The following is a 13116-nucleotide window of genomic DNA, read 5'->3' as shown; positions in this document are numbered from 1 at the left end:
CGCCAAACCGGTGGGCGGGCTATTCTCTCGCGCTTGTCCAAGTCCAACTAGGTCAAAAGGGTATCCGGCCAGTTTCGCCCCGAAACCCTAAACCTTATCCCGCGGGCCTCTCTCCCCAATCCTGCCTCGCGCCGCCACCACGCCTCCCCGGGACGGCCGGCCGGAGCCCCCCCCCCCCCCCCCCGACCGTGTGCCTCTCGAAGTCCCCCGACCGTGTGCCTCCCCGAAGGCCCCCCACGCGGCCGCCCCGAAGCCCCCTCCGCGCGGCCGGCCAGTGCCTCCCGCTGGGCGCCGGCCCGACGCTTCCCCGCGCGGCGGGCCAAAGGCGGCCCCGGACGGCGTCACGAAGCCCCACCACCATGCTCCACCAGCTCCGCACGGCGCCGACTCCCCCCGCCCGCACCGCCAGTTCCTCCCATCCAGCACCGTCGGCTCCTTCCGTCCAGCGCCCGCTGCCACAGGAAACCTCTGCTCCACAAGCCCTCTGTTGCAGGTGTTGAAAGGTAACAATTTGTGCCTCCCATTCATTGCTTGAACTTAATCTTTCATGGTTTGGTTGACTTTTAGGTTCCGTGCAAATTATTTAGGAGTAATACTTAGATCTAGTGAGCCACTAAAATTTTCTTCAGCACCTGATGTTTAGTTTAGTGAGATCTTTATTTATGATGCAATACCATTCCAATAACAGTATAATGGTCTAATGAGAGAGATTCCTGCGCCAAATGTTTGATTGATTATGCTGTGCTGCCCACTTTGATGTTCTCATACCATCTATTTCGATGTGTCAAATTTCCATGCTTTTAGTGTTGCTGTTTGTTGTTAAATATTTATGCATAGCGCATACTAATTGTTTGGGAAATAGTAATTGCCAATTTGTTTTGCTGCCTCCATAAGATTGGTCAATAGTAGTATTAAACCACTAATTATAACACTTTGTGATTGGCAACAGTGAAACTAAATTATGGCTGAACGTGATTGGATGTATAGTGGCTGGCAGTGTGGTAGACCAACCTATAGTTGGATTGAGCGTACAAAGGAATTCTTGGATTTTGCCTTTTCTAATCATAACATAGTACAATATGGTACCATTAAGTGCCCTTGTTCTGTGTGTCGGAATTATTTTCGGCATGAAAGGGGTAAGGTAGAGCTACACCTATGTCAAAATGGGTTTAAAGAAAACTATAGAATTTGGACCGCACATGGTGAGAGGCGTGACCAGCAGCAACAAGATTTTGAGGGTTTTGGTGAAATAGATGACATGGATGGTATGTTGGCTGACTTAGCTGCAGCTATCCCATCAATATCGGATGAGGAACCAATAGCTGCTGCTCAAGCATTTTATAGGATGATTGCTAATGCAAAAGAGTTAGTTCATGACAAAACAAAACACTCAACTTTGTCAGCCACAGCTCGTTTGATATCAATAAAGTCACAGTACAACCTCTCTATTGCGTGTTATGATGATATTGTGGCACTCATCCAAGAACTCTTCCCTGCTGATAGTAAATTTCCAAAGGACTTCTACTCGTCAAAAAAAATGTTAGAGGGTCTTGGCATGCCATATGAAAAAATTCATGTTTGCTACAAGAATTGCATGCTTTATTATAAAGATAATAGGGATAAACAGAAATGTGACTATTGTGATACCCCTCGTTATGTGGATGGATCAAATAAGATCCCACGTAAAGTCTTGCGCTACTTGCCCATAACAGATAGGTTACAAAGATTGTATGCACATGAGCAGACTGCAAAAATGATGCGATGGCACGAAGAAGCCCCCCGTTCTATGTCTGGTACAATGGATCACCCACGTGATGCTGAATCTTGGCAACAATTTAATGTTGATTTTCTGGAGTTTGCAAAAGAGGCAAGGAACGTACGATTATGTTTTGCAACAGATGGTTTCACACCTTATAGCATCACAGATGCTTCTTATTCATGTTGGCCAGTGTTTGTGATTCCATATAATCTTCCACCGTGTCTGTCCCAACAAATAGTAAAAATAATAATAGATTTTTGTAGTTAGCTATCAAATAGACCTGTTGAATTTTCCAGACCTATTGCATAGTACTTTTCAATTCTGCTCCATTACAAAACTAACCTGATGTTATGTTGACCTATTCGCATTTTGTGCTGGATTTGTATCTGCCTTTTGATTCCTACTACCACTTTGTAGGTTAGTCAGTCATCACATGTTGAAAATGGTGGTTCTGCCAATGGAAATGGCATTGCAGACAATGGTTCTCCATGCAGGAGCCATGACAATGACGCTTCTGGTAGTGGCAACCGTGACAATGAAGATGACCCTAGTCTGGAATGAAATGGGGATGGGTACAGCGTACATCTTTTGCGAAGGCTAACCTTTTGTGTAATAGTTAGTAACATGAAGTTAGCAAGAGAGTGAAATGGCCTCTCCATTGGCTAGCTGCTGAACTTTTGGGAAGGGTACAGCGTACATCTTTTGTGAAGGCTAACCTTTTGTGTAATAGTTAGTAACATGAAGTTAGCAAGAGAGTGAAATGGCCTCTCCATTGGCTAGTAGTACATCTGCTGAACTTTCTGTTTTTGTGTAGTTGACATCATGTGTACTCGACTCGTGACTGTGATTGTAACTTGCTCCTTGGGTACAAGTGTTGGAGCTGGACATGCTGGATATGCATGCATGTTGCTGTGTAAAGTCCTTGCTAAACAGGATGGACACTTGGATGACTTAATTTAGATGTGATCTGGTAGTGCCAATTGAAATGTGGCGACTTATATGTGATTCATGTGTGCTGTGACATGTTGGTATAAATGTTGGGGGTGTGAACATCCGAATTAAATTGGTAGTGTATTTTATAAACAAATGTTATATTATTTTTTCCTGTCAGTGTGTGCATTTTTACGAAACGGTTTTGCTGGCAGAGGAGAACTGGCAATTCCTGTCGGTTTATTTTTCCTGTCGGCAATCCCTGACGGTTTCAATGGCAAAATCAGGAGTTGACTGGTCAAACCTCACCCGACAGGAATTACCGACAAGGATTATTTCCTGTCGGCCATCCGACAGGGAATAGTACCCTTTCCTGACGAGCTGTTCCTGTCGGCTGATTCCCGACGGTTGGCCGCCGGGAAAGGCATTCCTGACGGTTTTTGGCCGACAGGAATTTCCCTGTTTCTGGTAGTGATTGACACCCCTAATCTCCTTCAAAGATTAATGGATCTGGAATCAAAGATGAAGCACCTAGTTGCAAACCAGACCCAACTATATATAGGGTTGTCAACCAAATTGAAGCCAAATTCATGTTCTGGATTCTTGATGGTTGCTATAATCACGCATGCCTCAAAGATGACCAAATATGGAGAAGTTGAAAGTTGAAACCTTTGGGAAACTAGGGAACAGCAATACAGCATACTATTAGTCAAAACTTCAGAACTTGATCATGCAAAGTCATGCATGCATGAGGCCACTCACTAATCTCTAATCAGGATTAGTCGTCATTGAGAGAGGTGGGCAAAACCTTTAATAAACCTCAAGTGTGAAAATAGGAGTTGACGGTTATTATTTAATTTAATTGTGTTCGTTCAGATTCGAAATCGAGACCTTTTGCTCTAATACTATATTTCAAGTCACCCATCAACTCAACGCTAAAGCTTAATCTGGTAGAAAGAAGTGAATAATTAACTTATACTTCAGCAGTCGTACTTATTTGCACTAACAAAAACTACACTCTTCTATTATCTCAACACGTACAACATTTTGATGTCTGCTATCAACTCGATAGACCATGTTTTTTAATTTCTACACCTAGAGTAAGGTTTTCATCTAAATTTTTTGTTCCGTCTTGTGACAGGTAAACCTTACTCCATTGCTTATGCAAGTTGGACTACGCTTTCGTCCAATCAAAAATCATAACTGGAACCGGACAAATCAATCGGAATCATAATTGGAATTCGAACAAAGCAATTAGAATTCCAATCAGATCCCGGATATTCAATGTCTCATATGATCACAACACGGCTGTAAGGATCACCGGGGTGTCCGACCCTAGAGGGGGAGGGGTGAATAGGATCGCTAATCGCTTTCTATCCTAGGGCTCAATCTATTTGCATGAGATAAACCTAACACGTCCTACACATGCTAGTTATGACTAAGGTTTATCTATGCTACTCTCTACTTACCCCTAAAAGACTTGCAACCTATAGTCAATCATAATCAAACTAACTAGGAAAATAAAGGCACGCAAGATAGAGTAAATGCGAAAACGTAATACGGTAAGTAAAGAGGTGAGGGAGAGAATATGCAAACTCCCGTGAAGACACCAAGACACACGATTTAACGTGGTTCGGTTAGGACACCAAGTCCCTCCCTACGTCCACGGCCACTTGTCCAACAAGAACAAGTGTGATGCCAAGTCTCTTCGCTTGATCACCGTCTTGCGTTCGCCACCAAGGTTTCCGGCAAGCAAAGGCTAAGTGGCGCCAAGTCACAAAGACAAGGCCACCGCCACCGTCTCTCTCAAAGCGTCACCAACAGCGCCGTCTTCACTATTGGAGCTTCTCACCAAGAGGGGTCTCCTTCCCCGCACAAAGTGTCGTTGCCTCTCCACACCAAGTCGGAGGGTCACACGACGAGTACACGATTGCTTGCCGCAGCAAGACTTTGCTCAAGGGAGGTCTCGCAAGAACTAATCCCTATACAAGTGCACAAAGCACTCTCTCAAAGCTTCTCACAAGCTAGATATGATACTAAGCTTTGCTAGGATGGTTGGAGATGTTAGTTTGCTTGGGCAACACTTCCTTCAACTTTTCTGGCGTCCAACCATATGCAGCAACCGGCCTTGGGGGGTATATATAGCCCACACACTCCAAAAGAGCCGTTGGAAAAGTGGCTGACAAAAAGCGTTATCACCGGTTAAACCGATGATCCACTTTGTGTCATCACCGGTTTAACCGGTGAGCACCTTTTTCCAACTAGCCGTTATACTTCAACGGCTACCTTAATCAACCGACGCAATTAACCGGTGAATGCATCTTCATCGCCGGTTTAATCGGTGCATGTAACTGTCCCAGAGTTCCCGAAAACCAACTTTCTGGACAACTACACCGACGTAATTGACCAGTGTATCATCGGTTCAACCGGTGTATCATCGGTTCAACCGATGTATGCATTTCCCTTATCTTCTTCTGCCGTTGCACCGACGTATTCAATATCTTCATCGTCGGTTCAACCGACGCAAAACTCTAGCCTCAGCTTCTGGGTTCATTGTACGGTGAGTACAATTTGCTCATCATCGGTTTATCCGGTGATAGCAAAATGTCTCTGTCTTGTTTGTTTTGACTTGATTTCTTCACGGTCTCTTCAATTCTTTGTCCGGCGGAACCACCGTAGGTGCGGCCCTTCGGGCCTAGTTACGCCTATCTTCTCTTTGTCATCGCTTGAACCTAAAAGCCTGAGAATGGTCATCTTAACAATCATATTAGTCCAAGTGTTGTGTTGTCTTTATCAATCACCAAAATATTATATTGAAATATGGCATGAGAGGCCATTTTCGCGACAACGGTCTGTACACGAAGTGAACGAGTATAAAGTTGGTGATATTATGTAGATTTAATATATTACTACGTACGGACACTATACTAGTATACACTGAAGTAGCAAAGTCACCAGCGTTTATTCCCTTCACTTGATGAGGTTGGTGATGGCCGTGCAGATGGTGGCAATCTTCACGGAGTAAGAGCTGTGCTTGGCCAGCGGCGAGGGGACGGCGCCGGCCTTGGCGAGCGCGTCGTCGCACTGGTGCGCGAGGGACGCCGCCTCCGCCGCCTTCTCCTTCCCGGCGGCGTAGCGCCGGTTGTTGATCTCGTCCTCCGCCTCCGCGAACGCGAACCCCATGGAGTCGTACAGCTTCGCGCACCGCTCCAGCGCCGCGCGCGCCGGCCCGCCCGCCGCGCCGCGCTTGGCGAGCAGCTCCTTGGCGTCGTAGACCGCGTCGTCGGCGTTGTTGACGCCCGTCAGCGCGGCCACCTTGGCGAGGCCCCAGGTGTCGGCGTCGGGGCTCTCGCGGTGGATGCCCAGCTCCGCCACGCAGAAGCCGTAGTCCACCCGTGCGTCGCTGTCGGCCGCCGCCCTGCACGTCGTCACCACCGTCGCGCCGGCGCCGCTGGCGAGGCAGCCGAGCGCGATCGCCGCGGCGACCAGCAAGCCGGCGGAGAGAAGGCGCGCGGTCGGCGGCGTCGGCTTCGCCATCGTCGTCGTCGTTGATTGATCAATTGATCCTGGTGCTCTGTGTCGTCTAAGGGAGTGATAAGCTCGCGGTGGCTTTGCTTTTGCTGGGATGGGACGACAGGACAGGACAGGACAAGACGGGGCCTGTATTACCTTAGAGTCTTAGACTGTCTCCAGCGGTCGCCTGAAACGGCCCGGTACTACCTTTTAGGGGCGCCATGGACCGCTACCCGCTCCAGCGATGCGCTGGAAAGGAGCCGGCAAACTTAGGGGGAGGAGAGAGGATCGCCAAACTTGGAGGGTGTACGCCCGCCCTCTATCCCGCGCTCTACCCCGCGCTCGTGGGCCCGACGAGACCTGCCCGGCCAACTGTATGGTGGGGTATAGGGGATATAATATTAGATGATGGGGTATAGGGGATGTGGTATGGAGTGTATTGTTGGAGAGAATTTTAATATGGAGTGCAGAATCTATTTAGGAGGAGGAGAATATTTTTTTTAGAGGGTGAGTTTTAAAGGAGACGGCCGGAGACAGTGCATTGATGGGCTATTTTATAGATAGGTCCCGTTTGGACAGGACTAAGTTTAGTCCTTCAATTTGGCACTGACTAATCAGAACTAAATATGAACTACTCGCTCGGTCCTAACTTCTAAATATAGCTACTTTCAGCATTCAAATTTTATTCTATAAAATAGCTGTTTTTAGATTTTCAAGGATTTTTTTAGTATGAGAGGTCTAAAATACCACCCCCTACACGCAAATTAATTATGGCATAATCTACACGCAAGCTATAATTATTCTCTTAGTTAGCCCGGGTAACTAAAGAAGGGTAATATAGACTTTTACTCTCCATCATTAATCACCCTGTTCCGGCTGGCTGATTCACTGTAGCAGCTTATTTTGAGAAAGAATATATACTGTAGCGACGGTTTACTATGGTAGATGGTACTGTATCGGATGATTACTGTACATGCTCAACAACCTATGGGGAGGCATAATATGAGGGTACTGTAGCTCCAGCCAGCCGCGCCAGCAAGCCGAACATGGTGAATTTGTCGAAAAACTCTAGAAGTAGCTATATCATGGGACATAGGGAGGAATTGCTAATCTAATTGCATTGATTATGGCTAATTATTAGTTAGAATCCATTATCCTTGATTAGTTGAAATTAGACTATATTTAGCCTATTATCAAATGCCGGACAAAACTTTCTTCTATTTTAGTCCTTCCAAAAACACCATAGCATACTAGGGAGCACCACTCCTTCCTCGTACTAGTTGGATTTGTAGCCAAGCCAATTGGTTTTTTTTCTTGTTAAAGTCTCCACCGAGCCAATCCTTTCTTGTCCCGATGACATTTCATTTACGTCCCAGTTAGGTTTTACTCTTCGCTTGACTTGTCAGCCAATCAGGCAGTAGTGTTTTTCTCTCACACCAAATCAGCATCAACCATCAGCCACCAACTAGGCAGTAGTACTTTTCTCTCATAATAAATCAGCATCAGCTACCAACCACAGCCAAGCGAATGGTGCAGAATCCAATTTAGCTCTGCCTAACATTTTGGGAATCCAATTTTCCAATGGTCAATCTAAAATTGAGAGCACTAAATCTTGCTTGTGAACAATATTTGTGTTTAATTGTCACACTTAACACAACCGCTCCATAAATTATAGACATGATACTTGAGACATGATCGGTTTATGTATAACAGGTTTGGACGCGTGGCAAGCTATAGAATATGATCAACCCAAAAGCCTAAATAAAGTGTACGACTCTTGTGGTGTTCTTCTTTCAGTACTCGCCTCTCAAAGACTCGATCTCAGACTATTGCATCGATTTTTTTTTAAAACACAATACAATATTCACATAGGTCGCACGCGGTATGAGCACATATGACAGAGAGCCGAGGTTCTTGGATATTCCTCGGGCAAAAACAGCGATTCCATACAGAAGTGCAAAAACACCTTGATCTCAGCCAGTAGCAACTCATTTGGCAACATTTTTGTCTACACAAACCAGAGTGGCAATATTCTGTTGCTTTCCCACCAGCCAGGAGAATCTGATTCAGGCACAGGACATCTATTGATCTGAAGAATGGCAGGCTCCTCGAACTGCAGTGATGGGCCCAGCACAGGGTAAACTGACGCAGTCAAGCTGGCTGGCTATGGGAGTATGATCATCAAATGATAATGCAATTACAGCCCATACACCAGGCCCACGGTATCGTTTGAATTGAGGGCAAAACTAACAAATGCCCTCCGAAAAAACCTACAATCTAACCTCACACTTTCCAGCAGCTTAAGTCTAGGCTCTAAAACCTTTGTATGGACTATGGAGCCGTGGAGCTCTTGGTGTGTGTTTTTCACGCCCAGCTTATCAATTTGAAGACTAGATAGAACAACTCTCATAATTTTGATCTGCACTTGAGATGTTGGCAGTGTATGCAATGCAACTGAGCAAGTCCTTCCCCTAAACGTAAGTCTGCATAATGAAGATCTTCTTCTTAATATAATGATGCGCAGTTTTCTGGGCATTCGAGAAAAAATAGGTCTGCATAAAGAAGAGCAGCGTTAGGCAAGCGTTTCAATGTACTAGTAGAGCCCTCAAGGAAAAAGACGACATACCAAGTGTATAGACATTCAGCAATGCACATTTCAGTTTCTAGCTCCTAGCCCACAAGTACTGTGTTTTATTCAACGTTAACCGATCACAACATTCAACGTTTTATTCACACTATTAGGTGGACCAATCATCTATTTTAAGATGTTTGGCTCAGTAGTAAGTGGGAAACCACAGTCCATCTCATCTAAAACCTGCACTCGTGAAGCAATATAGGTTTCATAGTGTTACTTGGCACAGTTCTTCATCACGTGTTCTAGTTTCAATACATGGTTTAAAGACATTCTCACCAAGATGAGATAATGTTGTAGTTTCTATAGCTGATATGATGATGTCCAGGTGTTGTATACCCTTTTTTATGATATGATGATGTCCCAGTTTTTATATGATGATAGAAAGTCAGTCTCTGTACTTCACAAATTGATCGGAATAACTGTAGAGCCCCCTAGCAATTCAGCTGGCGATGTTAAAGTTCTCAATAAATTATAATTTTTAAATAAGACAAATTCAAAGATGAACTGGTGATTTCAGTTTGAATCAGTGGTCGAAAATTCATAATTTGGAACAGGTATATAACTATATAATTCATTCTACAGGGTAGATGAAATGATGACAGGAGAGGGATCTAGCGACGTTTTACCAACAGTTCGTAACTTTTCTCGACAAGGTCAGAACAGAGATCAACAAGCGCACCTTGCTTACAGAACACCAACCCTACAACCAACAGACAACAAAAATGCTTCACAACACCTTGCTTACAGAACACCAACCCTACAACCAACAGACAACAAAAATGCTTCACAACACCTCAGGCTGCAGAGAAGGTTTGCAAAGACCAAACATTCAACAGATGACCAACAATACCAAGCAGCTATATTAGACATTAGGGTAATGTCAACTAAAACTAGACAATGCTTCCCAAACCACAATCCAAATGTAAATTAAACGAGCAAACACATGACTATATTTCGGTTGTAGGAAGGCTTCAGAAACCTCATCCCGTCATCCGCATGCAAATTAGAAGAGCAAAAATAAGAAAACACGAAACAAAATGTATAAAGACAACTAGACGACTCCTGACAATACATCTGACAACACGCAGAAGGGCAAATATAGATCTCAGAGCATTCAAGTTTTGCCGAAGCTGAAGTTGACAAGACAGTACCTAAACATACAGATGACACACCACCAGCAGACCTTAGATGTTCAAGGATAACAGCAATGACATGCAGACAAAACTTATGCGTTAATACGACGGCATCTAGGTATAGCAAAAAGCAGACACACGATAAACCACAGGCACATCATTTCTTCTTGGCAGCAGCCTTGGTAACCTTGGCGCTATAGCAAAAAGCAGACACACAATAAACCACAGGCACATCATTTCTTCTTGGCAGCAGCCTTGGTAACCTTGGCGCCAGTTGGGTCCTTCTTCTCCACACTCTTGATGACTCCAACAGCAACCGTTTGCCTCATGTCACGGACAGCAAAGCGACCAAGAGGAGGGTACTCAGAGAAGGTCTCCACCACCATGGGCTTTGTGGGAACCATCTTCACCATACCAGCATCACCATTCTTGAGGAACTTGGGCTCCTTCTCTAGCTCCTTGCCAGACCGCCTGTCAATCTTGGTAATAAGCTCGGCGAACTTGACAGCAATGTGGGAGGTGTGGCAGTCCAGCACTGGGGCGTAACCGTTGCCAATCTGCCCAGGGTGGTTCATGATGATGACCTGGGAGGTGAAGCTGGCAGCCTCCTTGGCAGGGTCATCCTTGGAGTTGGAGGCCACATACCCACGCTTCAGATCCTTCACAGCAACGTTCTTCACGTTGAAGCCAACATTGTCACCAGGAAGGGCCTCCTGGAGAGCCTCGTGGTGCATCTCGACAGACTTGACCTCAGTAGTCAGGCCGCTGGGACCGAAGGTCACAACCATACCAGGCTTGATGATACCAGTCTCAACACGCCCAACAGGGACGGTTCCAATACCACCAATCTTGTACACATCCTGAAGGGGGAGACGAAGGGGCTTGTCTGAAGGCCTCTTGGGCTCGTTGATCTGGTCAAGAGCCTCAAGCAGGGTTGGCCCCTTGTACCAGTCAAGGTTCGTGGACCTCTCAATCATGTTGTCACCCTCAAAACCAGAGATGGGGACGAAGGCAATCTTGTCAGGGTTGTATCCCACCTTCTTCAGGTAGGGAGACTTCCTTCACGATCTCATCATAACGGGCCTTGGAATACTTGGGAGTGGTGGCATCCATCTATAAACAGAAAATAGCAACAGACCATAATTAGCTTAATGGAACCAATCTGCATGAACAGCAGGCTACACGAGAACAGAACATAAACAAAATTAAACTGTTAAACTGCACTTAAATGGAGAGTCAACGCATAGTATCCTAGGAATTTTTTACAATGATTGAAAAAAATGAGTACAGTGAGTACAACGAGTAACATATACCAAAAAATCATAGAAAAACAGTTATGAACAGCAGAACATAACCCACACTTGATGAGACAGGTAATCTCAACAGCAAGTGCACACTTTACATTTTATTAGAAAGAAACAGCATTGGAACAATAGCAAGCATTTTATTAGAAAGACAAATGACCATCAGCTTACGCATTTCTATATAACTGGGATATTACTCAAAATAGGTGGAAAAAAATTTATATATTATGAGAAACCTTCAACACAAATCATTTGAGAACTATTATCATGCATAAATTAAATGTATAGCAGACAGGTGGTTTGTAATGCAATCATTGTGCCTGCACACTGGAAGTCTGAAAAATTTAGTGAAAAACTCACATTCTCAGATTTTTCTTGAAATGTGAAGCTTGCAATGTACTAAGGAACAGCTTGTACGATTCTGATCTATCAAGAATTGACATGCACAATAAGCATGATTGACAAAGGGATTTCTAGTATTTATACCTTGTTGCAGCAGCAGATCATCTGCTTCACTCCAAGAGTGAAGGCAAGGAGAGCATGCTCACGGGTCTGGCCATCCTTGGAGATACCAGCCTCAAAACCACCAGTGGTGGAGTCGATGATAAGTACAGCACAGTCAGCCTGGGAGGTACCCGTGATCATGTTCTTAATGAAGTCACGGTGTCCGGGGGCATCAATGACAGTGCAGTAGTACTTGGTGGTCTCGAACTTCCACAGGGCGATATCGATTGTGATACCCCTCTCACGCTCAGCCTTCAGCTTGTCAAGCACCCACGCGTACTTGAAGGACCGCTTGTTCATCTCAGCGGCTTCCTTCTCGAACCTCTCGATCACACGCTTGTCGATACCGCCAAGCTTGTAGATCAGGTGGCCGGTGGTGGTCGACTTGCCAGAGTCGACGTGGCCAATGACCACGATGTTGATGTGGGTCTTCTCCTTACCCATGGCTGCAGGTGAACCTCAAACCGCTGCATCAGATGAATCAACTGTTAGAAAAACGTATAAGAGCAAACGAGTATATTTACAGAAATTGAAAGCTGGTAGTATATAAAAACTAGATCCACAATTTTACAGACCAGATCGATAAATAGATTTTAAGTTGCAACTATAGAACATACATCAACTACACAACCGGATATACAGCAGCAGTCTCTCAAAAGTAAAGCAAATAAAGCAGCTGGAAGCTCTAAACATTCGATCCACAAGGAAAATTAACACATCAACCTACACGATCTAAGAAATGACCCGTACCCAGATGAAACCATCCATGCGCATCAAATTCTCAAATCATGCGAGCACAAAAAAGCTACACACCCAACAAAATTGGATGCGACTTTGAACAACCCAACCACTACCAGAAGGCCAAATCTCTAGAAGCACGAGGAGGCGACACAATACCTGAGGCGGCGAGCGGAGGCGGCGTGGGAAGGAGGCGGAGGGGGAGGTGACGGCGGAGTCGGGGAGGTGTGGGAGTGCGGCCGCTAGGGTTCGGGGCATTATATAGAAGGGCGGCGGCGAAGAGGGGAACCGACAGGCAGGGGCCGCCTTCCGAGACGTCGGATTATGGGCCTTTGCTTCTTTTTTTTTTGAGACAGATTATGGGCCTTTGCTAACCAGGTCGGCAACATGGGCCAACGCTTTGGCCCGAGCTCTCGCGCTTTTTTCATTTTTATATTAAAAAAAAACAAAATTTCAAAAATATATGCCGAATAGTAAAATTTTCAAAAATGGGTGCATGTCGCCTCCCTAATGGGCGACAGGGAGCCTGTCGTCCATCTAGTTGGCGACAGGACCTAAATGTAAAAAAAATTACATTTAGGTCCTGTCGCCCAGGGCGTA

At 45.3% G+C, this 13116-nt stretch overlaps 1 protein-coding gene and 1 pseudogene across 2 annotated transcripts; both read right to left on the bottom strand.

Annotated features, from left to right (window-relative positions):
• Positions 1–5567: 5567 nt before the first annotated feature.
• LOC120655974 (pectinesterase inhibitor 8-like) lies at positions 5568–6377 on the bottom strand. Its single transcript, XM_039933963.1, has one exon. The coding sequence runs from the start codon at positions 6224–6226 to the stop codon at positions 5660–5662; it is 567 nt and encodes a 188-aa protein (XP_039789897.1). The 5' UTR covers positions 6227–6377; the 3' UTR covers positions 5568–5659.
• A 3498-nt stretch (positions 6378–9875) lies between these two features.
• On the bottom strand, positions 9876–12816 carry LOC120655973 (annotated as a pseudogene). The gene is made up of 3 exons (XR_005667778.1): positions 12676–12816; positions 11761–12245; positions 9876–11083 (listed from the first exon to the last, which is right to left on the bottom strand). The product of XR_005667778.1 is annotated as an elongation factor 1-alpha-like (transcript).
• Between the last annotated feature and the right edge of the window lie 300 nt (positions 12817–13116).

Source organism: Panicum virgatum, chromosome 1N (genome assembly GCF_016808335.1).
Source record: "Panicum virgatum strain AP13 chromosome 1N, P.virgatum_v5, whole genome shotgun sequence".
Taxonomy (NCBI): Eukaryota; Viridiplantae; Streptophyta; class Magnoliopsida; order Poales; family Poaceae; genus Panicum; species Panicum virgatum.
Note: the sequence above shows the minus strand (reverse complement) of the source record. Positions and strands in the feature narration are given on the sequence as shown.

Bases quoted from the DNA above. Each gene is read 5' to 3' on its own strand.
- LOC120655974 (XM_039933963.1), bottom strand. From the start codon at position 6,226: ATGGCGAAGCCGACGCCGCCGACCGCGCGCCTTCTCTCCGCCGGCTTG.